The sequence below is a fragment of the Squalius cephalus genome (genome assembly GCF_949319135.1).
Source record: "Squalius cephalus genome assembly, chromosome: 18".
NCBI lineage: Eukaryota > Metazoa > Chordata > Actinopteri > Cypriniformes > Leuciscidae > Squalius > Squalius cephalus.
Genome location: NC_137139.1, coordinates 24,269,006 through 24,296,984, shown reverse-complemented (window position 1 = coordinate 24,296,984; position 27,979 = coordinate 24,269,006). Strand labels below are relative to the sequence as shown.

General features: G+C 38.3%; 1 protein-coding gene across 1 annotated transcript; it reads left to right on the top strand.

The window, feature by feature from the left end:
- Positions 1 to 9: 9 nt before the first annotated feature.
- Positions 10 to 17,886, top strand: ctnnbip1 (catenin, beta interacting protein 1). The gene is made up of 4 exons (XM_079848196.1): positions 10 to 162; positions 7,050 to 7,167; positions 7,655 to 7,745; positions 16,007 to 17,886. Exons 2-4 carry the CDS (start codon positions 7,072 to 7,074, stop codon positions 16,063 to 16,065), a joined length of 246 nt encoding a protein of 81 aa, XP_079704322.1. The 5' UTR covers positions 10 to 162; positions 7,050 to 7,071; the 3' UTR covers positions 16,066 to 17,886.
- Positions 17,887 to 27,979: the final 10,093 nt, after the last annotated feature.

The following is a 27,979-nucleotide window of genomic DNA, read 5'->3' as shown; positions in this document are numbered from 1 at the left end:
GTCGCGCTCCGGCAGGAACTGATTCAGCAGCGGCGCGTTTACGGCTCTCGAGTCACTCCAGCGCTACCGACTGTCGGGATGTGACCCCGGAACAGGACTCCTCCTTATACACAACACAGCTCTCAAATACAACAAAAACGACAGAATCCTGGACCAGGAGAGGTAAGCCATCAAAGCGGAGGTGTTAGAGTTGGATGTAAAAAATTACGCCCAAAAACGAGGGGCGAATTGAAGCGGTTTGGCTGTTTTCTGTTGCTAGCGAGCTAATGTGTGTGTGTGTGTGAATGGGAATTGTGGGAACTTCATTCAGGGCTTTGTTACAGCCCCACTGTCCGGTTTGCCTATTAAAACACCCCCTGTATCTTACTCACACTAACTTTTCTCCTTTAAACACCATAGTCGTAGATAAAAGAAAGTCTGTTTGACTGACATTCTTCATTTTAAAGATATATGAACGATTTGTGCGCGGGTTTTGCCACAGGAAGAGAGAAGAGGACTGGAGTGATTCCAGTCCGCGAACTGTCTGCTGTAGTTCAGTGTTAGACCGATACATCGAATTTTAATCTAATATGCATATTAATTACGCCGTTTATTATCTATACACGTTATACTGTTTACGTTCATTGCCTTTAGCCCTCTTTCAGCACATGAATCTGCTGCTGTGAATGCTCAGATATGTTTGTATATTTATTGTGATTGCAGGTTTATTTGCATGTATAAGCAGACGCTTTTATCCAAAGCGATTTACAAGGCTTGCTTTCCCTGGGAATCGAACCCATGACCTTGGTGTTGCAAGCGTCAATGCTCTAATGTTTGAGCTACAGGAAGGTTTATATCTTTGATTTAATTTGTTTTTAATGGGGGAAAACGTGGAACACTTTATGCTGAGTTCTTGTGTTTGCTTGCATTAATTTTATTTTTATAAGTTTGTTTGATTATCTCAGACTCATAGTTCAGAAAGAATCTCAGTCACTTGTACCATTTGATCATGTCTTAGTGGCAATGATAGTCTATTTTTAGTCTTTCCACACACTAAACTCATTGTGAATACAGAATACATCTGTCAGCTGCAGTGTGGCTCACATTCGGCTATGAACCTGGCAGTCTGCCTGTAGTGGGCACTTGAACTACGCCAGGCTTCGAGAGCTGACGGGACAGGGCAGGGCCAGCTACTTGTGAACTTGGAAGTGAAACTGTTTTTCTTTAGTCTTCACATTCTCCTGAGGGATTCTAGCTCTTTGAATCCGAGAGAGATGGTTCCCCTCCTCTATGGTAAGGGGGGGGGCAGGTGCGGCTCATGGACCGCTCAACCTCTGCGTCCCGAAGGGAGATCATCAGCTGCCTTTGAGCTACAAGCTTAGGCATGGACTCCGACCTCCTGCCAAGCCAAGCTTCAACACATTTTTTTTTTTTTTGTTGGGGAGCCCAGCCCCCCTGGTGTCGCTTGGCATCCCCCTACCCCCTCTCCTTTCTGTCCCGTCAGACACAACACAAGCTGGGTCTAATATGCCTTACAGGCCTGCTCTTACATGATCAAGGCCGGAATTCAGGCTTAAATAAGCCTCGTTGGCTGCAAATGTTGATTCTTTCTGTTGCAATTAGCAAAATCCTCTTTGGCTCACTTTCTCTGACTTTGAAGACAAAACCTTTCGTTTACCTATTAACAATCTCAGTCCTTTTTGGGAAATGTAATATTAATTTAAAAGAAGAAAAATGTGTGTGTGTAAAAAAAGAATATATATAATTTAGGGCTGTCAAACGATTAATCGCGATTAATCGCATCCAAAATAAAAGTTTGTTTTTACATAATATATGTGTGTGTACGGTGTATAATTATTTTCTGTATATAAATACACACACATGCATGTATATATTTAAGAAATATTTGCATGTATATACCGTGTATATATAATATAAATATATATAATTTATATTATATATAAATATTTTACATATAAATAACACATTTTTCTTAAATATATATGCATGTGTGTGTATTTATATATAGAAAATAATTATACTCCATACACACACATGTATTATGTAAACACAAACTTTTATTTTGGATGCGATTAATCGCGATTAACCGTTTGACAGCCCTAAGTATTAATTGGAGTTATGAACTTCTACCTGTTTAAATCTTCAATCCCAGACGAATTAGCCACACCCTATGAGGACAGGGTTGACTTTCTACCTTGAAATATAGCCTAGTGTTTGAGCTACGAGTTAATACCTAGATCGTATTATGGAGAGAACTGTCTTGTCATATCACGTAGCTGTATATTTCCGACAGCCGGTGCAGCAGTGATCCCAAAGGGAGCTTCCCACTGCAGTGGATTTTGTATTGTGATTCATGACAAACGCTCTGGTGCATAACAACCGTCTTGTGAAACACTTATACTGAATACTGAGATGATGCATTGACAAAATAAGCTTTCAAAATCTTCAGTACGGTTTAAACCACTTCACACCTTGTCATAAAAAGTAAATTGTGATTTACTTAAAGTGAGTTCACCCAAAAATGAAAATTCTCTCATCATTTACTCACCCTCAAGTTGTTCCAAACCTGTATGAGTTTCTTTCTTCTTCTAAACACAAAAGAAGATATTTTGAAAAGTTTCGATAACCAGACAGTTGATGGGCACCATTGACTTCCATAGTATTAGTTCTTCAGCAGAACTCATACAGGTTTGGAACAACTTGAGGGCGTGTAAATGATGACAGAATTTTCATTTCTTGGTGAACTAATTGAAAAAAGGTTTAAAAACGTATTTTCTGTGTGATTTTGAGCATTGCATTGCTGGGTCATGCATTGCTAATAAGTTATGACCTAGTTATTTGTCATCTGGCTGCCTCATCTCTATTGTTGTCAAATATAGAAGCTATTGTTTCCACACTGTAAATGTGAACGGCTAGTTTCCCATCATATCTGCTGGCAAAAATGGCACAAAAACAACTCAAGCAAGACTTCAAAGAAAGTCTGTACTTTGGTTAAAAATTTCACTACGCCATATTTTCTGCTAAAATCACCTCTGACTTTATTTTATTTTATTCAAAGTAGACTGGACAGTTGAGGGAGAGAAAGATTAACAAAGTCAGGACAGGTCTGGTTTTAATTATAACCTGACTTACTGGATGCTGATTGGCCCGGTTAGTTTTTGGTCATGTAAATGGATTTCAGTTAAGTCAAGGGTTGGTGAGCCATATAATAGATCTTACTAGAACAGTGCCCTCTGCTGCTTCACAATTCTCTCAAACTAAACTGAAAAAAAGCTGGTCAGGAAGGATGACATGTTCACTGACAGAAGTTAAATTAGTTTTGGGGCTTGGCAGTTGGTCCCATCCAATAATTCTTCAAGCCAGCATTGCCTGTTTTCACTGACAGAGTTAAGTAACATATTAAGATCCATAGAAAAAAACCCTGTGGCCTGGGATCTGTATACTATGGAAAACCATTTGTGCCAATTGTGTTTTAGATGGTGATTGGCTAACTGTTAACCTTCTGGCTTCAAATACAGCAGTTTTTGTATGATTATTTTTTCATTTAAGTCACAAGCTGAAACTTTTATGTTTTGAGGGCATCTTTTTTGATGAGCTGAATTAGTTCGGGTCTGGTCAACAGAAGGATTTTGATTGCTTTTCATTCATTACAAGACTAAAAGTATATAGACCCAAACACCACACCGTAATTTCTAAACCATGTGCATTTCTAAAGGAGTTGGTCCTCCCTATCTTCCACTCTTCTGGGAAGGCTTTCCACTAAGGTGTTGGAACACGGCTGCAGGGAATTGCTCCCATTTCAACACGAGCATCAATGATGTTTGAGACACTGCTTTTTGCATACTATACAGTAGGGAATTGTGCATATGGGCAATTCCGCGCAAAACTGTCACATCCATAACACCAACACAATGCAATGGTATTTAGTTGGCGTTATGGATGTGACATTTTTGCGTGGAATTGCCCATATTCAGATATTTCATACTGACCTTCTGCAAAAGATGTTTCTTGAGTTGAAGATGAATTTCAGATGCTGTCACATGTGATGTTCAAACAATTGAGGAATCTTTCTCTGCAAGCGGTTTGTGAGGATTCAAATGACTTGATGAGTCTATAAATAGAGCTGCTAACTGGATTGTGGATCTCCTTCCAGAGCTTCTGCACCTTCCCTACATGGATAGTGGCAGGAGTCACTGATGAACAGATCTTTTGCAGTATCGTTGATTTGACTCAATGTTATGACCTTGCACCAGTGAGATAACTCCCAGCGACCGTACCAAGACTAAAACACTTTGACTTTATCTGCTTTTCTCTATGTTGTAATTTGAATTAAGCCCCAATTAAACTGTGGGAAACCAAATGACACTAATTTGAGCCTCAGTGCAGCCTGGGTCATGGCTGAACCAGAGGAGAGGTGTTCTATATTTAGCCGTCAGCCCAAAGGACCCATCGTCACATGATTTGACATCTTCCACTGTGAAATCAGGCAAAGTCTAAAATGACATCTGGTGGCAATAAAACTGATTACATTGATGTTTTCGCTTGGATTCTTTGTGAAAAAAGATTTGATTTAGGTAACATGCTGCCTGTCGCTTGATGAGGAGTGTGTGTGGAATCTGTGGAATGTTTTAGAGTTTTTTTTTTATATTTGTATTACTTATTCATACTAATTATATTTAATTATGTCTTCTAGGGATATCCTGTAGAATTTCCTACATGATTCCTATATTTATTCTCATTTAAATGTGCTAAAGCAGAGTTTGAGATGAATGTGATAAAATGCCAGTGCTTAATAAAATATTTGTATTTATTTTGATTATTTATATTTTCTATGTTAATAAAGTTTTATTGGTATTATGAGTATAATTTTATTACTCTTGAGATTGCCAAGAAAAAAAAAAAAAAAAATTATACTCTGAGTCTGGGAAATTAATTTAGGACACAGTTTTGGGAACCCAATGGCTAAAGCATGTAAAATTATAGATTGCAGCTTCATTGTGAACAGTTTATTTTTAAAGCAACTGGCAGAACGTTATAGTATGTATAAGTATATATAAGTATGTATTTATATAGTCAGATTTCCAATGTTTTGCATCCATAACTTCTTCTTTTCCAAATGAGTTTTTCCTAAATATACCACTTTATATTTTTAAGTCATCTTGTGTTGTGTCATGGCTTGATTAACAAACGATTTTGATAATGGTTTTCCCCGTTTTTACAGTCTGACATCCACATATTTTATGAAATCTGCAGACTTGCTCAGACAAAACACCTGTTCCAGAGCTGAGGTGTGCTACAGATCTAAAGCCCTGAGAGATTATGGGCCATTTTTTAGAGATTCATACCTTGAAAGTCTTGGAAGGGTGAAGTAATGGTGCTGTTGCACAGGCTTTTCTTGCGTGTTTGCGGCAGAATTGCGCTGCAGTGAGTCTGCCTGCTGTCTGGCCTGCCTGGTTTCCAGCAGGAAGGACAGTCATGATCAAAAGCGCGAGAGGGAGAGTGAACGGTCTCCCCCCTGAAGGTGTGCCTGGTGTCACAGAGCTGCCGAGCTGCCTCTCCGGTCCCTCTCGTGTCTTTCATCTGCGAGCACTCCTCATCCCCCCACGGCTGCCAGAATAAAGTGCATGCTTTATTGAATATGAAGCCCTTTTGATGGCACGGCCCTTTGGTGACTGATGAGTCTGTGACTGTAGAAGAGGAAATGTAGATTAGTTATTTTGCCAGCGTTACTCGTTTCTCTACCACTTTCTGTCTTTATATCTTTTCCCGGCTTACATTTAAGTGCCTTCAGAAATATAAGCTGTTAACACGCCAGATTGGCCATGGGGAGGTACTGTTATTCTTAAAGTCAAGGCCAGACAAATATATCTGTCGTGCAATAAAGGGTTGGAGCCATGAGCCAGCTTTTCAATGAAATATAGGCTAACCCCACATCAAACAAGCTGTCAACGTGTACTGTATTAGAGGCTCTTTGTGCAGATAAGAGGGCGTGAGACATCACAGGCTCTGGATGTCGCCAAAGGATTCAATCTGACAGATTCACAAAACCCCCGAATATATTTGATGTCATTCATTTTGCTCTATTGTGAGTGCCAATCTGTGAATTTGTTTATTTTTCTTCTCCCACATTGGTGTGAGATGCATTATCACATTGATTATGGATTACATGCCACAGACTGTCTTTGTTTGTGTTGTGATGCTTTTTCTGGAAAATAACATTTGAGGCATCAGATCGGTTTGAAAATTGCGCTTGTGCATGTGGCTTTCTCATCTGTGATTATGTTCTGTTCTTTTGCTCCTCAAGGTCCTTAAAATTGTTTCACACTGAGTGCAAGTTTGAAAATAGGTCATTAGGAAGTGAGCAAGACGAGGGAAAGCTGGCAGCACTGTTAGATCTTCCATTAAATATGCATGAGGGCCATTTATGATGCTGTCAACCTGCTCCATGATCTGAAGTGTGTTCAGACTTCAGACACTGTCATTCTCCTTAATTAGAAGCTTTCTGCAAAGGTTATGATGGGTTTGATATTTAAGCCAGATATGAATGCCAGTTTGTACAGGTAGAAATGTTTTTTCTTCTCTATATCTCTATCTGTTCCGTTTAAATAAATGGTAACACTTTACAATAAGGTTTCATTTGTTAACATTAGTTAATGTACTAACTAACCTGAACTAAACATTAGCAATATATTTGTTAGTTAATAAAAATACAGCTGTTCATTGATTGTTCATGCTACTTCACAGTGCATTAATTAATGTTAACAATTACAACTTTTGATTTTATTAATGTATTAGTAAATGTTGAAATTAACAAACAATAAATGTTGTAGAAGTGCAGTTCATTATTAGTTCGTTAACTAATGAAACTTTATTGTAAAGTGTTACCAAATAAATGTTCGTTGCAGTTAATTTTAGATGTAATTCACATTTTTTGGCCCTCATGCATTATATTTTTTGTATGAAACCCAAGCAGGAATGTATTCAACTCACGAGTTCTGAAAATAAATTTGAGGTATGAATAATTGAATCTTCTGTGTGCGGTTGCTCAGCAGTGCGTCAGGAGCAGGGGGGATGAACCGAGAGGAAGCCCCTGGCAAGTCTCCTGAGGAGATGTACATCCAGCAGAAGGTGCGGGTGCTGCTCATGCTCAAGAAAATGGGATCAAATGTAAGTGTCAGACCAGTGAGAATAAGACATCTTCTGATGTGCTTTAAAGACGACATGAAATAGCATTCCTTTTTAACATAAGTAATGTGACATTTCTGAGTGAAAAAATGTTCTGTGAGAAATAATTAGAATTAGTGTCTGTGAGGATTAAATGGCATCATTAAGAAACGGGTAATTGATTAATATTATTGTTCCCCTAGCTGCACAATCTTGGTTACATTTTATTGACTATGAAAACTTTTTTTTTTTTTTTTGATTGATTAATAATGCAAAATAAGCTGATTATTGTTTGGATATTTATGTTCTCTTTAAAATATAGAAACCAGCCATTGTCTTGAATATGGTGATCGTTTCATTGTTCCTTTAAACTGATTTAGCGTATGCCAGTTTAGTTGCATTTTAAAACCTGTGTGTAGTTCTTAAGCAGACACTGGCATGGATTTTCATTGCCATATGTGAATGTGTTTTTTTGTCCCCACCCTTCCAGCTGACACCAAATGAGGAAGCATTTCTGCGGAATTATGCAGGCGTGGTGCATAGCCAGATGAGTCAGTTGCCACAGCACCCTATTGACCAGGGTAAGTCAACATTTACTGCTGACCAAACCTATGACATCACATCACACCTCCACCCTTTACCACTAACACTCTTATTTACTAAGGTAGCATTGAAAGATTGGAAGAATTATTGTCTTTCCTTTCCTGATTGTTTAGTTCATCATTTGAAATGGTGTCGTTAAAATGTCATAAATACTAGGGAAAGGTGACTTTAGATCATGCATATATTAGATTTTATCTATCTATCTATCTATCTATCTATCTATCTATCTATCTATCTATCTATCTATCTATCTATCTATCTATCTGTCTATCTGTCTATCTGTCTGTCTGTCTGTCTGTCTGTCTGTGTCTCTCTTTATATATGTGACCCTGGATCACAAAACCAGTCACAAGTCGCACGGGTATATTTGTGGCAATAGCCAACAATACATTGTAAAGGTCAAAATTATCGATTTTCCTTTTATGCCAAAAATCATTAGGATATTAAGTAAAGATCATGTTTCATGAAGATATTTGGTAAATTTCCTATCGTAAATATATAAAACATTTATTTTTGTGAGTGAATGCAGCACAATCGTGAACATGGACAACTTTAAAGGCGATTTTCTCAATGTTTCGATTTTTTGCACCCTCAGATTCCAGATTTTCAAATAGTTGTATGTCAGCCGCATATTGTCCTATCCTAACAAACCATACATCAATGAAAAGCTTATTTATTCAGCAACAGTGATGTATAGATCTAAATTTGAAAGAAAATGTACCCATGTGGCTGGTTTTGTGGTCCAGGGTCACATATATAAAATTAGCAAGATTTGTTTATATTGGGACAATGTAATGCTGTAGCTTATTCCACAAGGAGGCGCTAGCACGACATAAATATTTCAAGTAGGCAGTTTGAACGCTACAAATGTTATTTTCCTGTGTTTTTAACTCTGATCAGTTGATCTAAAGTTCTAGAGTGAGTTAAATTCACTCAGTTATATGCTATAGTGAGAATGACACTGTAATGTCTTTCTAAGATGCATTAACTGATCACCTTGTCATAGAGTTCACATGCTCTGTAAAATGTTATATGTTTTTGACAGGGGAAACATTTTAATGTTGTAAATAACATTAACATGTGGTGCATAAAAGTGTGGAGCACACATTTTGTTTTCATTAAATATGCATATAAGCCTGGTTGTAAAGTGATCGTTTTGGAAGGATCTTTATAAATAATGCAGTAGCACAAGATAGATGGAAATAGATGTGTATTGCACATCTGGGATTGTTCTTGCTCAAAATCCTTTTTAAGCAGATCTTTGTGTGTGTTTGCTCCAATGTTATGAAATCTTCCATCGTTGGTGAGTGATTTTAAGATGTGATGTGTTTCTAGAATAAAAAAATGGAAACGGCAGCCCTAAGATGAAAGCGATCTCTGTCTATCAAATGCAGTCTAATGAGGCAGAGATGAAAGGGACTTAATGAACAACACGCAATGAAGAACAACCTTTGTTTAATGCACAGATGAGGGCCATCAGGAATATGTTAGGGGAGTAAACCAATATGTGTTAAATATGTTAAATTTCAGTAAACCAACAACTCTGGACAACATGAGCTGTGGAACATTATAAGTGATCTAAGAGCTTTATACAGCGGATGCTATTGAAACCGCAATGTGTCTATCCCTCACAGCCTCGCTTTCATACCTTTCACGGCGCTAGTCTGACTGATGACTGTGTAGTATTGGTGCATATAGATGGCACTTTAGCTCTACACACTCTCGCGCTAATGCTTTCTCTTTCACATCAGGCAAAATAGTGCCGCATCTCAGGGGACTATACCACAGTTGGATGAATTATTTACGTATCCAGCTGTCTCAGAGGAGCCTGTGTTTGCGTCCAACACCTTGGAAAATGAGTCACCCAGTGACTAGTATAGCTTTGCAGATAAGGCTTCATTTGCTTCTGATAATGCTTACAAAAAAGAAATCCTTTACATTTACTAGTATGACTGATCTGCAAGCCTCTCAGATTTCTGGGGTAAATTAAAGGGCTGCTGTCAATAATGTTATGTTATTAAGAACCGTATGGGAGTTCATCTGTGATGGGCACAGTAACACGTTTGTGTGCAGACGAACAAACTGAATAGACTCGGACCACTGATGCTGACCCTTTCACTTTCTCAATGGCTATTGTTCTCACATGTGAATAAACACTTCTGTGTTGAATGTTTTTTATTTTCCCTTTCGCTCTTTCTGAGAGAGAAATGTTTGGCATGATCGTGCTATTCTGAATGCGGTCAGTTTTGATGTCAGCTGGACAGGTTTGATTGATTACATTAATACTTGTCGATAGGCTCCCAGAACTACTACCCAGAACACCTTAGCAACAGCCAAGCACCCAAGCATTGCAACAGTGAGTTTTGCACTCCGACTTTCTTCAGTTGTGTACAAACCTGGTATGTTTACTCCTTCAGATGCTCCAAACCTGTTACTTTCCCTGTTTACTAGTCTACGGATTAAACAAATTTGCATATGGGACCATCTAATTGGCTAATTACCATAGACGCATATTCTAAATTTTATAATGCAACTTTAATCTCATCTAAGGCCTTGAAGTTTAGAGGATGAAACTGGATGGTGGTGTCTGGGGGAGGATGATGGGCGTAGGAGAACTTTGAGAGTTCATGCAGCTCAAAGCTTTATACCATGCCAAGCAGACTCATTAACAGGCCTGAAGAAATAGATGCAGCCGAGATAAAATGATCAGGCAACTCTTTATTTATGCAATAATTAGGCGAAGATGTGCATTTGGTGTCCCGTTCATACAATTTTTATTTTTCTAATAATTTATTTTTTGTATACAATTATAAAATATATAAATTAGACGAGAGGAATCTTAATAATTTGGATCCAAAAGAAGCACGAGTGGCAGGCCAGTCTCTGATTGATCCTCATCATTGGCTGAAAGCCGACAACGAGGCTGTGAGAGAGCCTACCGCCCCTTTTATGGATGCCTTGGGAACTGAACAACAAAGTGAGTACAGTAGACAGTTTCCATGGCGATGGAATTGAGTGTCGAGTGGGGTGGACAAGGGCTTCGTGGTGGTGTGTGGATGAGGGAGTGGAACAGGCCTCATTAGGGGACCTTCAGTCAAGCCAGATTGTTAATTACAGATGGATGGTGTGAGAACATCACACTCACTCATTTGGTCCTGTCTGTGTGACAAAGCGTTTGAAAGGAAGCTGCTCTTTTACGTCCTCCTTTACAAGCTTTATTGTCTTTGTTGTGTAAGTGCCTGCCCTTTAAAGAAGAGTTCAAAGCTATGCATGAGTTAGTTGTTTATTATCCATCTTTTAGACCGACACAGCCGAGTCAACAGTCTTTTGTCTTGTGTCTGCTGGTATAATCCTCAGACAGTTTAATCCCAGACTGCACTGCATCAGTGGACTGATGCGACACAGACAGCGCTCTTAAGACCTTTTATCACTGAACCAATGAGTCATTGCCCAAAACACACAGAAAACATCATTTTCTCATAGTGTGTGCAAACTATAAGCCATTTTTTATTTGATAGATTTGATGATGGTTTGAATAAATTACTTTTGCTACATCGCTAAAATTAAAGAGGGTAAAAAAAAAAAAAACGATATAAAGGTTTACATGGATAATTTCCTCTCAGGCTCTATTTAAGCCTAACCTTAATCAGTCCATTTTTGTTCATTGTAACTACAATCGGTTTGTTTGCCAGCTGTGAAACAGTGTTTTTAGGTGGTCCACTTGCACAGCATAATAATGCAGTAGATGTTATTAAACAGCCCTGTCGCCATCCTGCTGTTCACATCATTATCCTCTTCTGCTGTAGATTGTGACCCGTTTCTAATTGCAGTAGTAATAGTCTAAATGTCTGTTTCCCCTGATAAGAAAATTAATGAGCCACAGAACCTGCTTTAAAGAAATTACACTGTCATGTGGAAGGGAGAAAGTAACATTTAGGGTCTATTATAATAATGTATACATTTTTTATTCTATTTATTTATTAATTATTAAATAATACAGTATATTATTTAATTTTAATCATATTTCTATAAATATACATATATATTTACACACACATATATATATATATATATATATATATATATATATATGTATATGTATGTATGTATATATATATGTATGTGTGTGTATATGTGTGTGTGTAAGAGGATCCAGCCTCGAACTAAGTTAACATACGGAAACACTAATACTTAGTCAAATGGATAATCAGTTGATGTCATTTCTACAGCCTCTGATTCATGGCTAACAGTTCAGATAACTTTAGCAACATCCGAACATGGCGTTCTGTTCCTTTGTTCCGTTGTTGGCCTTCACAGTTGTCTTTCTTGTCTCATACAGCTATCATGAGAAGATTAGAATAAAGTTCAAACTGACAATTCTCTTTCTACAAAATAAAAATCTTAATAATCTAATTGCATGAGCTAATTAATTACAAAACAAAACAAGTACATATTTATTCTCTGGAAGCAGGGCTAAATGAGTAAACACTGCATTCCTGACATGGGTCAGACCCTCAGTCACCTCTACAGACATTGCCTGTAACAGAAATACCAGTATAGATGCACTGGTTAAAAAAAAAAACTATGATTTCCAATTCATTATATAATAGTGTGTTACTAAAGCTAATTAGTCTGATTGACGATTATGCCCACAGCTAGATCTCTAGCACTGAAATGGAAATGGGATGTCTGGTTCCGTGAGTCAACTTTTGGCTACTTTTGAGTTTTTGTCGATGTAGAAGTGTCTTGCGTGATCCACACAGAATGGTGTGGGGGTGTATGTGTGGTTGTTTGTCAGTCCCACACACTCACTTCTGGCCATGTTTAAGCACACTTCCTAATGGCCAGTAATACCTGCTATCGCAGTTCCTCAGCGGTGATCTGAATGCCATCATCTTTGAATCAGAAGAGTGCCCTGTCTGGTGTCATCATTATATTGCTATTATCAGATGATTCACAGGTGACAGACTTACTATTGCTGTTAAACAGGGACGATTTAGGAAATGACCTCTAATCATACAGTGACTTTGATTTAAAGGTCCACATAGTACCGGTAATAGTAGTTTCATATTTAGTGTATTTTTGTTTTGTTAGGTTTAGATCATTTATATTTTACATTGAGAGGCAACCCACACCATAAAACAGCTTTTATTATTATCTAATTACTGTGTTAATTCTTTTTTATTGTATTCATTTCTATTTGTGTGCAACTTTTTATTGAGGTAAAAATTACTGATTGCGCCATTAAGTTAATTAAAATTAGAGCTTGTTCGTCTAACGAAGCTGTTCCTATCAGAGATTTCACCTTCACAATTGAAGCACTGTCCCTTCAGTATCATAGACCACAGGTGTTTTGTGATATGATAATGGATTAGGGTGAGTGTATTCCTCCGGGATTGTGGTTCGAGGTTAAGCAGGGCAGTATTGGAGAGAGGCAGTGATACGGGATGTGATGCTGTGTGTTCATAGGTGTTTGCTGCCTGCCGGATTGTGATGCAATCTGATTCTGTGCTGTTGCTAGGCGACGGCTCATGAGGGTTGTGACGTCTGCGGCGCGTTGGCTTGTGATCCTGACACAGCGTGTGTCGCAGGGAGTGGCGCGATCGTAGCGAAGGCAGGCGGAAGATGGAGAGGGACATTTTCCTCCACTGTCTCTCCATCCTCCTTCCGCTTAAACGCACTTTCAGTTTAACTGTGAGGATGTTGAGAGCAGCCTGTCAGTTGTTATAAAGCTTCATCCTTGATCATGATCAGGTCGTTACGCAAGCATTATGCAACTGTAAAGATGATACAGGATCAAAGACATACTGTTGATGGTTAAATAATCTCAATACTCAGCATCATTCAGCATCGGAGACATTTTCCTGAAAAGTATAAACGCTGATTCTATGACTATCATTCAAAACATTGCTCTTTTTATATTAAGAGTATTTGTTTTATTCTGCTGTAAGCTAAAGCGTCGGAAAGACTGAAATTAGACCCGTTTTCAGTAGAATTAGACGACATCAACCTGTGAACAGGGTGTGAAGCTTCAGTGTTTTCAGTAAGGTGCTAACACTCGTCTGAAGCTGTCTGGATCAAATTCACTGTCTCCCTGTGTGCTAATGTTCCTGCTTTGTTTTAATCAGAAAGATGAAAAGTCATTGTTCTTACTCTTTCTACTTAATAAGACTGATTTAAAGAGTATCTTCATTTGAGTGTTAGGCCAATAACCACATAAAACAGACTTAGAAGTTGTCTAGTATGCCTAGTTTTAAGTGCAATACTCCAAAATACACAGACCTTTAGTAAGGTAAAATGGCACCTTTGATGTTGAATGCGTTTCTTCTGCTTTTTGAGAAGAAGTCCTGGAGAATAAAACTGGTCATTTTATATTGAGGCTGTGGAGTGTCTGATTTGTAGGTTAGAGCACATGAAAGGCAGAGGAAATTAGCATGCTAACATTCTGCTTTCTGCTTATTAAGCTTCAGCTAGGTCAGTCAAAACACTACTTTTTCTTCAAACCATGTTTAGAATAAAAAATAGGTCCATAACTGGGTTGCAAAACATATGATATTGGACTACATCCGCCCTTCCTGTGCAGCAAACTGCCTTTGACCTTCAGACGTCCAGACCTAAAATAATCTGGACAGAGCTCACGTTTTGCTGTTTATTTACTACTGTTTACACATTTGTGGTATTGTTATTAATCCGTGTTCATCTAGGGACAGCTGGACCTACAAATCCTGTTTGCCTGGTTTGCAGGGGTTTGTTTTCCATCCCCGGGCAGGATCGTTAATTCAGGATTGGAATTGATTAGAGCCTTCCCTTGATAAAACTTGGCCCGAACCTGACTGAAATCACAAACTGCTGCTGCTTTAAAAGCCGCACAGACTTCCTGCTATCCGCGGGTGACATTTTAATGTCTTTAAAGGACATCTCTTGCAGTGTTTGTTTTGGCTCACACACGGGTCTCTCGTATTTCAGATATGGACAGTAGTAGATTTGGTTTATAGAGTCGAATTTCTTATCGGTGCGGCACAGAAAATCCTAAGCAGTGGTTGGTAATGTGGGTGTCGTGTGTCTCATGCCGCATGCTGCAAAAACAGATGCTGATTTGACCCTGACGTTAAGCTGTTGATGTGACAAACTTAGGTCAAATGTATCTGCTCTGTATTCACAACACAAATGAATGTGATCTACGATGGATGAGATCTATGAATGCGTCTCATCCATCCCCACAGTTCTCCAGGGCAGAGATCAGGATATCTGGAGTATGAATGTGTGAAATATTGATTTGAGGTCAGTAGGGTCAGTGTTGTTAAAAGAAGGCTTATTTTGACAGATTTCAGACTTTAGATACCTTTGCACTGTTCGAAATAATACTAACTTTCTGTATGTACTGAATACATGACCCACACTGCATTGACCAACAGAGCACACTGGGTACGGTTTTCCACAGTACATTTACATTTATGCATTTGGTAGACGCTTTTATCGCATTCAAGGTATACATTTTCAGCAGTTCATGCGTTCATTGGGACTTGAACCCATGCTTAAATGCACTTATTTTTCTCATTTTATTAGAATTACATTCATTAAAACATTTTTACTTTGGGTAAAAAACATACAAAAAGCAGATTTCAGAGATGTGGAACTTGTAGAATTCAGTACACAACAGTTGTGCTACACTGTCTACATGTTTACCGTTGCATATTTTACATACTATTTAAACAAATAGTATGCAGTATTCATTGTATACTGCACAGCCCTAGATTTCTTTTGGAATGTTTGTAAGGCAGACAATTGTAAGGCATTGTCTGAGTTTAATTATACACCACACGGCCTGTTTGCTCTTCCGCCATTATAATAATGTTCAAGCTCACTTAATTTGCTCCGTTGTGAAGATTACATTTTCCTTGTCTAATAAAGCTGTTAGGATAATAGCTTGGAGAGTGGCTGTATACAGTGCTACGTGCATATAGTTTTAAATTAAGTATACTTCTTATTGAATTAAGTATTTCATTTTTGACTGGAATTTCTTTATATAGTTATTCTAATTCTGTAAATCTGTAATATTTATAGAATTACTTAAAATATTTATAAGATTATGTATAAAAATAAATATATACGAATGATAATAGTTATTTATTTTTTTGCATATAATCTGTGAATATGGAATAATAACCGGACAGTTGAACCCGGTTATCGTCTGATGCAGATCCTATCACTGGTTTTGATTGTTTTGTCCTTTTCCCAGGAGCTGAGGACGTGGTGATGGCCTTCTCAAGATCAGAGACCGAGGACAGGAGACAGTGACCTCTCGCCATGCCAAGTCACTACAGCTGAACACAACACAACACTGTTGACTGATGGAGAGGGCGGAGCCTGAGACGGGAGAGGGGCGGGGCTCTGCTGCATGCCAGTTGCCCCACTTCCCTTCTCTTCCCCATTCCCCTCTTCTTCCTCACACTAACTGTTACACTATCGGGCCCTGCGGCCGCACTACCTGGTGACTTACAGCAAACCAGTCAGAAAGAGTCCTGGCGGGTAAATATTTGATTTGGGGTTTTTAAGTTGTTGGTTTTTTTTCTTTTTGCATCATGCTTCCGTAAAACTGGCGTTTTATATTTGTTCCCATGAGAGACTTAATGGACCAAGAGCTTCATTTGTCTGGTCAAACTACGAAAAAATATAAATCGCCTTATGGGTTGTTATTACAGACAATTTTCTTTTTTTGTGAATGCGTGTATGTAGTTTCTTGTTTTACTGTCTACAGGATCATGCAGGTAGATTTTCTTTGTTTGTTTACTTTATTATTTTCAGGTTTTTTAATTGTTTAGTAGTTGTTCACATTCATAATTTCATCCAAATAACATTCATGTTGTTGTGGAGGATACCGAGGCCCATACACAAGCACACACTCGCAGAACGATGTACACGAATTACCTGACGTTTCATGATCTGTTTTTTCGATGTTTGGATTAATGTGAAATTTCATAGATTTTTGTACAGAACGTGAGAAAAAAAAAGTAGAAAAGTGAACGAGTTGTGCCAACTGTGTTTTTATGTAAAATATTTCTAAAGGTATCTAATGAATGTCTTAGGTCCTTATTTATTTTTTCAATGTCTTAAAATGTAGACAAACACAAACCCTTTTCAACTTCAATTCTGATTTGTAACCGCATGTTTTTAATACGAATGAAACCATAATAACCACAAATTTACATGTCAAATGGAAATCTCAGCCTTAAGCGTCGTAACAGGACGTGCCGTTCTCGGACACGAGTATGCGGCACGGTATATTTGACTGTGATTCAGTGGTGCTAGTGAAACACGTTTTTGAAGACGAAGACGAATATGAGAATTAATTCCGAGGACGCTAAACGTCCCACGAGATCTAAATTATTGAAAACCAAACTTTTTCAATTTGATTTTGTATTTTGGCCTCTGACCTTTTTGGTAACATTAATTCATGTTCGGTATTTAATGCGTATTCATGTTTTGTTAACTTGCTTAACATAATTATTGTATCCTAGTGTTTTGAAATGACGCATGCCTGCATTGTGATCTACGGTGTATATGTTCAAGTAGCTCTGTAATGGTCACGAGAGCCTCAATGTACACCTCTTTTTAATCTGTGGATGTAAGTCCTTTTATGGAAATGGCTTTTATAGTTCTCGCTAATATCAGCAATAAGTATTTGAATGTGTTCAGTCATCAAGGCTACTTATCCACGTGACAGACGCATTATCTCACCAATGACAGAAACGTGCATCTGGTTGCTTTTAACTGTAAATCCTCCTTGTTTTGTCTATGCATTGTTTCTTAACATCAGAATCATACAATCGTGTCTCACATGCGTTTCAGGTTGGGTTCGTTGCCTTTCAGCTTTGCAACCATATGAATGTCACTCTGGATTCTTGTTTAATTCATTGACGTCATTGCATGTTGTCCCTACTCGCTTGAGCTGTTAAACTATTTAATGTGAATTGCTTTTTTTTAATTGTTTTAAAATTCAATTGAATGTTTTTTTTTTTTTTTTTTTTTTTTTTGCCGTATGGCCATCGACCTCGTCCCTTGACTTAAATGCGTCCAAAATCTATACCAACTGAACCATTAAAGGAGTTGAAAACTGCCTGTTGTATTGAAAGTTTTTGCTTCCAATGGAATTTATTCTGAAATCAAGAATGAAAGACTGGGTTGTGTGTTTCGACCCTTCTGTCTGTGAGATAAGAACTAAGCTGGAGGGAAATCTCATAATAAGGGCATATTTTGCTCCACTTTATGGAAGTCTTTGGAATCTGCTCTGGGATCTGATAAGATACCAGTACAAGAAAAACATAAGCAAGGACACAACAGATTATGGATGAGCAAAATTGTTTTAAACGTAAATACACATGCAGATAGTTATGCTATTTGATAAGTGATACGTTTCTTTAAAACAAACTCTTAATAAAACTCTAATTTGATTTGCTCAATTAACCCTGTGGTGCTAGCCTGGCAAGCCAGACCTACATCAAGATGTTAGGTCTGGCAACTCACCATAGACACGGCTCAATCTGAGGGGCGGGATAAACGGCTGTCTTTCAAATTCCCTCTGCACGCAATAGGACAGTGCTTCAACCAACCAGAGCGTTTTCCCAACAGCGGAGCTAGTTGATAGATTCAACTTTTGCCATATCTGGCCGGCAAAACTACGAACACATCTTCCTTTTTTAAAGAATGACTTAAGTGCCGTTCTTTGCTCTTTTCTCAAAGAAAAACTTAACTCCAAGTCCTCCAGAGTCGCAGCCAAAGCCGATTCGAAAGACTGTTCTCCAGCAGCAGCCGCCATTCTTTGTTTTCAAGTAGCAGGGAACCGTCGCAACTCAGTCGTCATTATGTTAAGCCCGCCCCGCCTACTCTATACGCGATGTGATTGGCCTGACCCAATTTAGGTTTTTGCAACTCGAAAGTGAACGGAGATTTGCTAGACTTACCCTGGCTGCAAAATACATTTTGCTGCCGCTAGGGTGCATCTAGATTTCTAGGCTACTGTGGTGCATGATGTCCACTAAATAATATTTAGTATTGCAATATTCATCAATGTATTGCATGTTTTATTATTTGACAGGACAATGACTTGCTGTTAAATTAAAATGAAATTAAAAAAAGATTCTTTCAGTTGGGTACTCGCTTTTCAATCAGGTTTTCATCAATCACTTGATTAATTTATTTTAAAATGGGCATAGTATTGTCTATATATGGAACTGAAACACTGGCCAATATAGTGTTGGAGGTTTCAAGCCTATATATGCACTCCTGGTGGCCAAGCTTCACTTCTTCACACAGTGTGAATTAGCAGAGCAATAGAGCAGCTGTACATAAAATATTGCAATCCACACAACATAATAGGAGGCATATCAGAGTTCATAACAGGACAAATTGTTGGTGCGTGGCTCATCTTTGACCAGGACAGCAAGTCTTTGTGGTGTATCGAGAGCTATGGTATCCAGGGTAATGCAGGCATACCACCACGTAGGATAAACCACATCCAACAGGAGTAACTGTCGACGCAAGAGTTCGCTGTCTGAAAGGGATGTCTGGGTAATAACCTGAATTGTATTCAAAAAACATAAAACATGTATTGTTCTCTGATGACTCCACCTTCTCTGACTTTCCCACATCCGTGAGTTAACAGTGTGGAGAAGCCCCAAAAAGGCTTAACACCCTGACTGTCGGGTGCCCAGAGTGAAGCACAGCGGTGGATCAGTGATGGTTTGGGCTAAAATATCAAGGCATTCCCCACTGCGCTTGATGCGTCACTGCCAAGGACTACCGAATGGTTCAAACATTGTACCCTGAAGGGAGTGGTGTGAATCAGCATGATAAATGCACAAATACACACAGCAAGACTTGTGACAGAAAGGTTTGATGAACATGAAAGTGTAGCTAAACATCTCCCATGGCCTGCACAGTCACCAGATCTAAATATTTTTTAGCCACTCTGGGGTATTTTTTGGAGGAAATGGTCAGAAAACGTTTTCCTCCTCCAGCATCACATAGTGACCAGGTCAGTTCCAAGAGGAATTGCCCAAAATCACTCTGGCCACTGTGAAGGATTGTCTCTGTCATTCCCAATATAAATTGATGCTGTATTGGCCACATTTGTGAATCTTGTTTCCAAGTAAAAATAAACACTTGTGATCTGGTATTACAGTGAATTTGTCCTTAAGTGCATATTACTGTATTGTATTTAGAAGCCGTAGGTGAAGGTACAGTATACAGGCTGCTGCTAAACGCAGATTGTGATATGTTTCCCCATTCTGATTACATGAATTCCCCATATAATAACCAACATCTGCTCAGTGCTTCTTCCACAGATGGTCAAATCCTGTGATTTAGAGGAGGCTGGCTGTGGGAATGAAGCGCCAGCTGCTGTGGAATTTAAATGGGTATGCATCATCCTCAATTGGATCACCATTTTCAGAGCATGACACTGATACACAGCTCCATCACCTGACTAGATGAATGTGTTCCTATCCCAGATCCATTAGACGCAAAGTGGTTTACCCCTCTGTCCCTTTCCTTCTGCCTGAAACTGTGCATGCATCTCAGATCTGTGAAATATGAAGCCCTGAAACATAACTTGAATGAATGAATGAATGAATGAGGGATTTATTTATTTCATATGTACTAACTGTACACCCAAAGCGCTTTACAATCATATCAGGGGATCTCTCCTCAACCACTTGGATGATGCGACGGCAGCCACAGTACAACAGTGCCTGTGCGCTCACCACACACTAGCTATAGGTGGAGAGGAGAGAGAGTGATAGAGCCTTGAGCCTTGATAGAGCCGAAGGAACGATGAGAACTATTTATGTCTGTTTTGAAAGTTGGCTAATGGTTTGAAGGCATCCTGTATGCTCGGAATGGCGCCCAGGCTTTTGGTTGACTTGAGAAGCTGTCCTGAAACTGTCTGGGGAGATATAAGTGCAAAATGAAGGCACACAATAGTGTCTATATCCATCTTTGATCCTTTTAAAGAACTTTTAAAGGAGCATTTCTCTGAGAAACTAATAAAAAAAAGACCCATGAGCAGCGTTTGATGCAAGAATAAAAACTCATTTTATATTATATATTTATAAGTATAAAACTAATTACTTTTAAATGCGTTTAAGTATTAATGCTTACCTTTTGTTTTATTCTTTGCGACGGTATACTCCATCCTTATGTCTATTCACACAGATAAGAGTTTAAATAGGTTATTAATGTACTCATTTATCGAGGATCATATTACTTCCGGTTCTTGGCTCATTTTGAGTCGGACAAGGCCGATCGGTTCCGACCGAATCATCAATGCTATTTGTGAACCGGTTCATTAAAAAGAATCGGTTCAAAAGAACAATTCGATTTCTAATCGGACAACGCCGTCTCGATTTCCTCACTTCTAAATAACGAGGAACATCACGAATTTATGAATTGTGTTGAAGTAAAAAGTAAGATATTGTGCTATGGAATGTAGTGAAGTAAAAGTGAAGTTGTAAAAGTACAAATATTTTAAAAAAATCTACTTGAGGAAAAAAACTGTCAAATGCAAAAACTCGACTGTCAGTGGTTCCTCCGGACTAAATATTATATTATTACATATAGATAGTTAGAAATATTATAGTTGGACAACTAAATTGCAATCTAACGAACGTCTACATAAAAGTGTTCATCTTCTGAAAACCATTGGAAACTTATAACATCACTGCAAAATGTCATTATTAGAGCTAGGCCACTGCAAAATGTCAAATTATCTGTCCACTGGCTGAGCTTAAGCTTGCGTTGAGAGCAGGATTCAACATGTTAGCTGAATGATCTCCTTCTGGCAATAACTACACCACTTAATTCAAAGACACTTTCAAACTATCTGAAAACGCAGACATGCTCAGACTACTCCAGACTCCGGCTAATATGTTAACACTCATATCCAAACAGGGCTAATATTAAAGCAATATCATGCTCACAGAGTCAGTGTTGGGGAAAGTTAAGACACAGGAGAAGAAAGTTCAACACTCTTGCTGCATCCGAAATCGCATACTCTCTTGAGTTTATTCACAAATGTGATGTATAACTAAAGTTATTTTTGCTTATTACTATGGTTGAATAGGATCATCAAAGCAGTAGCAAAGGCAATGCGTAATAAAGTGAGATTAAATACATAAAGTATATGTGTAATTTATAATATTTAATTATTAGGCTACAGGTTTGCATAATATCCTGAGTTTGCATTTTACTTTTTTTTTATTAGTTTTGAGGAGTACTGAATCTGTTTTTCTGCAAGTGAGATGATTAAATGCCTGCACACATTTAGTCTAGAACTACAGTAATCATAATGTACTTACTCACAATTTCTCTCAACACAAGGACAGGAGAGCTGTCAGTCACTAATGGAAAACTAAGTAACTTGCGTTACTTATTTGAACAAGTAATTCAGATATTTTGCTGTAAATTTTAAAGTAATGCGTTACTTTACTAGTTACTTGAAAAAGTAATCTGTTTACGTAACACGCGTTACTTGTAATGCATTTATAAGTAACAAAAGTAAACCACATCTGAAGCTTTCTGTGATGAGTTAAACATTGCTTCTTTGACTCTGTCCTCTTCCTGCACGCCTCTTCATTGTTTTCCGCCATATACTTTACAGATTTGGCTGATATTAATGAGTCATATGTGGGTGGAGAGCCACTGTTTTTTCACTCTGAAGCTCCTGTCCTCAAACTGCTCTCTGTTTAAATGAGTGGCCAGAATTTAACCCATACTGATTAATCCTGTGTGCGTCTCATCTCACTCCACCAGAGAAGTCTACATTCATTTGTGCCGGATCACAAAGAGCACATTAGTCTGACCATCTGCTGCATAAGTTCTTTTCTTCAGTAATTAAAAGGAAAACTTGAATGTTTTTACATAATCACTCTGCTGCATTTAATTACAATGCTAACTATGTAATTTCAGTTATCAGTTTTCTTTTTGTCATTCAAATCTAGTTAGAAAACTTAGAGTCAGAGAAATAATGATATTACAATAGACAATAGATTTTATATATTTTATATATTTTGTATTAATTAAATTATTATTTTACATGGTTCCTCATTCAGCAGCAACTGTGCACGTGATGTACAGACATGCTTTGAAACAGCTTTCCAATTTTTTTTTTTGACAGTGACCAATTTAGAAATAGTCACAGAAGTGACGCACGCACACGTTCATGCCATTTCAGGTTCATTTTAGCACATCCTATTTATATACAGATAATTTATGCAGTTATATGAAGCATTCAGGATGGTGTCCATCATTCCTGGTGTTTTCATAATGAGTCCTGTCCACCTATGGCCTTCTCATACACCCATCTGTCTCCTGTTTTTGCCATCAGGATGTCCTCCTACCTCCACTGGAGGTTTGAAATGTGTGTGGGAAAATATGCATTTAATTGAAAAATAGGAAAAACAGTGGACAGGAGATATATAGGAGAAGTTATTGCCCATATGGCCACATAAAACAAAGTTTCCTTTGAAAACTTCACCCATATCAGTTCTCTTATCTCTTATGTGAGCAATAATAGGAAAGAATGTGTTGATATTTCTCAGGGCCATCTCATTTAGCTTGTCTCTGCAGTAACCATAGATACAGCAGATTGCATGCTAATTATGCAGCAGTCAGGCTTGAGTTTTTTATTAACCTGAATTTTTGTTCCAGGAACTCCACAGAGACACACTTCGGCACGATCAGCTCTGGTAATGCATGTTGACGGATGCAGCATAACACGAGATATCCTCATTAATATGAGCTGATAGGAGTATATGTTAGACCACGCATATTTACTGCTATTATAAGATCCAGTGTGTGCGTTACTAGGCAATCTTTATATAGTCTTGAACATTTGGAGCTTCAGGCACATAAGAAGATCGTGTTATGCCATCAGTGTCTGTCAAGATGACTAAATGTAACCTGTGCTCTTACATGGATTAAAATACTTGGTGGGATAAGCATGATAAGCACATCACAACAGCACTCAGAAATTGAGAGTTGGGATATCTCTTTATGGGATCATGTTTCTTCTTTGTGGCTCCTTGAGGGACGAGTCGAGTCCGGAAGCTGTTTTAAGAGAAACTTAAGGATGAAAAAAATCTTTCCTTAGGATGCAAGATGACAAAAAGATGAATAGGAAGTTTCCATAGCAGTGTATCTGACCTGAAAGTTATTTAGAGGCTAGCAATACAAGCTAGCTTTGAAAGCATAAGATCCCACCCTCCCTTCAGAGCGTCTCCAGGAACAAACAAAAGTGTCACAAGAAACAGCATTAAAGTAAGCACATAACTTTACAATAATGAACATAAACAGTACTGACCTGTACCACCTGACTGCTCCAGATTCATCTCAGCGTTGATAGTGTTGTCCTTGAAATGCATAAATTCGAGTCACAAACTGCTCAGAGTATAACATCACGGGTTTCCATCTCTTCCAAATTACAGTAGTTATGGCGTGAATGCAGCATAAACTCGTTGTTTTGGTTCAGGAGGAGCTGTAAAAGGTTGTGGTGCTCGATGACTTGACGTCTGTCTGCATAGCATGTAACTTGCTGATGACCTGTATGATGTCTGCGCGAGGTATGAAAATGCATGTTGACAGTGACAGGCAGGTAGGCCATCATATATTCGGTCTGAATGCAATGATTGGACGAACATTTTATGGTAGGCTACTACGCCTTCCACAGACAATAGGCCTATACATACAAATACATTTAGACCACTTAACTTAGTGATTGCTATCATTATGTGAAGAGACTATCAAATAGCAAAACCATAAAATTGGTTTATAAAAGGTAAATACGAACTACAAGTAAAATAGATCGGAGCAGTTCAGAGTAGGCTACTAGAAGTAACTACTAGTAGTTCACTTTCATTTGGTACTAGATCTAGATTGTTTGTTTAGTTTTGTTTGCTGTTTGATTACTGTGAACTGGGAATGAGGATGTTAACCTGCTGTGATCGCGGATGAAGTCGTCTTGTACTCGACTCGACCCGTCGTCAAAACTGCTCGACTATTATGGAAAACGCCACTACCTCTGGTAGACTGACAGCGTGATTCCGACATGGATTTCAGTCGACTGAACTAGAATCAGCTATCTGTTTTCAGTCAGGTGTACATCACACTGGTCTAACAGGTAGAACTGACCTTATCACTCCACAGGCAGCGAGCGCTGGGAAACCTGCTGTTCTTTTGACTCTTGGCTGATGATCTCCTGCTGGGCACAGCCACTGAGCTGCTGAACTCTGTCTGACAGCGTCCTCCAGAACGCTTTCTTGTTGCATTCCTGTGCCATAGACGTTTTAGGCATCTTTGAATCCTTGTAGCGTGTCGATGGGTAAATAATTGATCCAGCTGACTACGTGTGCACCTTCTCCTGAGTAAGTAATGGTGCAGCTCTGCCTGTGCGGTTGACCATTAGTGGTGTTTTTTCTTAGCCTTGCATTATGAGTCAAAGTTCAGAGAGTTTGTCTTGAAGGAAATGAGACAACCGCATTCTTTATTGTATCACCTTCGGGTTTTGGTGCAGTCCCAGTGTCCCAGTTAATATGTCCCAGTGTGCACTTTGCGGTTGCATAGAGGTAAATTGGTACAGCATCTCACCTGGGGGTTATTTGTGTCCTTACAGTTGTCCTTCCTGGCTATAAATTTGTTTTTCTTTCCTTTACACAATCCAGAAATTTCAGAGATGTTTAGAAAAAATAAGTTTCATTTAATAATGCAATCACACAATTAAAATGGGTCGTGGACAGCAATTGGCAATGATTTTAACATTTATGCAGGTGCTTTTATCTAAAGATACTTAGTCAAATATTAGTATGCATTTCCTGAGAATCAAACATATGACCTGGCATTGTTAGCATAAACAGAAACAGCTACAGAAACAAGCAGATTATAATTGCCATCTTAAAGCTACACTGTGTCATTTTTTTTAGCTGATTTTTAGCAAAAAACATTTTGTTCTTTCAAAATGATATGTGCTCATTAATGAGTAATTACTTCTACCAACTAATCAAGTATTCTCGTAAGCGTAGAATCTGCCATTTAGAATACACACGAGCGAGCCGCTCGAATGGCGGCAGCCATGTTGCGCCTCCATCTTGAAAATACATTAGCCAAAGAGGGACATACCTGGAAATTCGAGCTTCGCCTTTCGCGTTTTTACACTCAGTGGCACCGTGACGAATGCGAGGGGGAGATTACTCGCGACTGCCGGCAGATTTGAAATAATACGGCCACCGTAGGAGTTAAAACGCCCTCGGAATGGGAGGGGCTAGAAAGTAATATTCAGTTGGTAGTCATAAACAATTTCACCGCTACAGTAGATGGGAGAAAATCCTACACAGTGTAGCTTTAAAATGTAACCACTATCTTTCAACATAGTTCACACAGTCAGTCAACTGTTTTCCACTTCCTGTAGTCTGACACCTGCAGAAAACCCCTTCAAGGGATGCTAGCGCATGACTTATGGGATAATTTTGATACTGGTATGTTATGCTATGCTATTCTACACTACTGTGTACCACCATTGGATTGTGAATCATTTTTCATAGTACCCAGATCCACAGACACTAAACTTAAAATTAACCAGCAGCTGTTCTCATCTTATCCTACAACAGATTCCCAAAATACTTTTGTGCTTGGTACAAGAGTGCAACTGGAGACTTTTTGAGACTGGGCTATTCTGGACAGGTCTGTTCACTCTGTGGTGGTGTGACAGCGGGAATAAGGGAATTGGAAATGATGACATTTTTATTAGAGCAGACTATTTATGGTGAGTATTGGAAGATCCAAATAGGAAATGTACTAATAGTTTCCTGTGGGTGTAGGAATGACATCAGAATGTATAGTGATAATACAGATTATATTGAAATAAGAAGACTTTTGTGTGATTTTATAATAATTTATTGGAAACTAGTTGAGATAAAATAAGTCTAATAAGTAATATATATATATATATATATATATATATATATATATATATATATATATATATAGTTTTACGGTGTGTACTTTACTCTTAACACCTTTTACCTATTTATTTATTATTCTCAGGTAAGGTAAAGAAAGTCAAATCTGACCTAAACCATAAGCATTCAAAAGGTACTTACAATTTGGTCAGAAGACTCCTCTGTGGTATGTTCTCATTAAAAGTCTTCCAGCATCATAAATCTTAGTCTCAGTAGGCAGATTTTGTAATTAATTAAATTTCTTTTAATTGGTTACTTTTCTTTTTATAATAAACAAAAATATAAAGGCAAACAAAACTACATCGTTTAAGTATAAAATACAATAATCATGTTTTGAATCAAAGGTGTAGTAAGCTCTGGGCTTCTTATCTTCTGCTTGGGGTTTCTTGTCCTCAGCTCTGGGCTTCTAGGCGTCAGGGGCACTGGCGTATCAGTATCCCCAGAGGCAGTCAGTTCATCAGTCTTTTATACTCCTGTCATTTACAACAGGCGTTAGGTTGACACTCCTCCAAAGTTTCCCAGATCCTTCTCCAGGCAGGTGCAAGCGGTCCACCTCTTCATGTCCTTGAACTCCAGTAAACTCAACTAAGATGGCTGAGTTCATTTAAAGTTCTAGGAGTCCTCTAGCGCACAAACATAATTGCACTTTTCTGCTCCTCTCAACATGGGTTGGCACAGTCACATATACATACAGACCCTTTCCAAAAAATTTGAATATCATGGAAAAGTTTCTTTATTTCCATAATTCCATTCAAAACGTTAAACTTCCATAGATTATAGATTCAGGGCCCACAACTTAAACGATTTCAAGTATTTAGTTGTTTATTTGTACATAATTTGGGCTTCAAGCTCATAAAACCCACGAAAACAGGATTTAAAAAAATTAGAATATTACATGAAATCACACAGTAATTACACAGTGATACCATGGTCATTGAACCAGGTTTTGGTTCTTTTGGCAGTGTGGGCAGGTGCAAATCCTGCTGTAAAATGAAGGAAGCATGAAGTGCTCTGGAAATGTCCTGGTAGACGGCTGCGTTGACTCTGGATTTAATAAAGCACAGTGGACCAAAGTCCTCTTTTCTGATGAGAGCAAATTTTGCATCTCATTTGGAAACCAAGGTCCCAGAGTCTGGAGGAAGAATGGAGAGGCACACAATCCAAGATGCTTGAAGTCCAGTGTGAAGTTTCCACAGTCTGTGTTG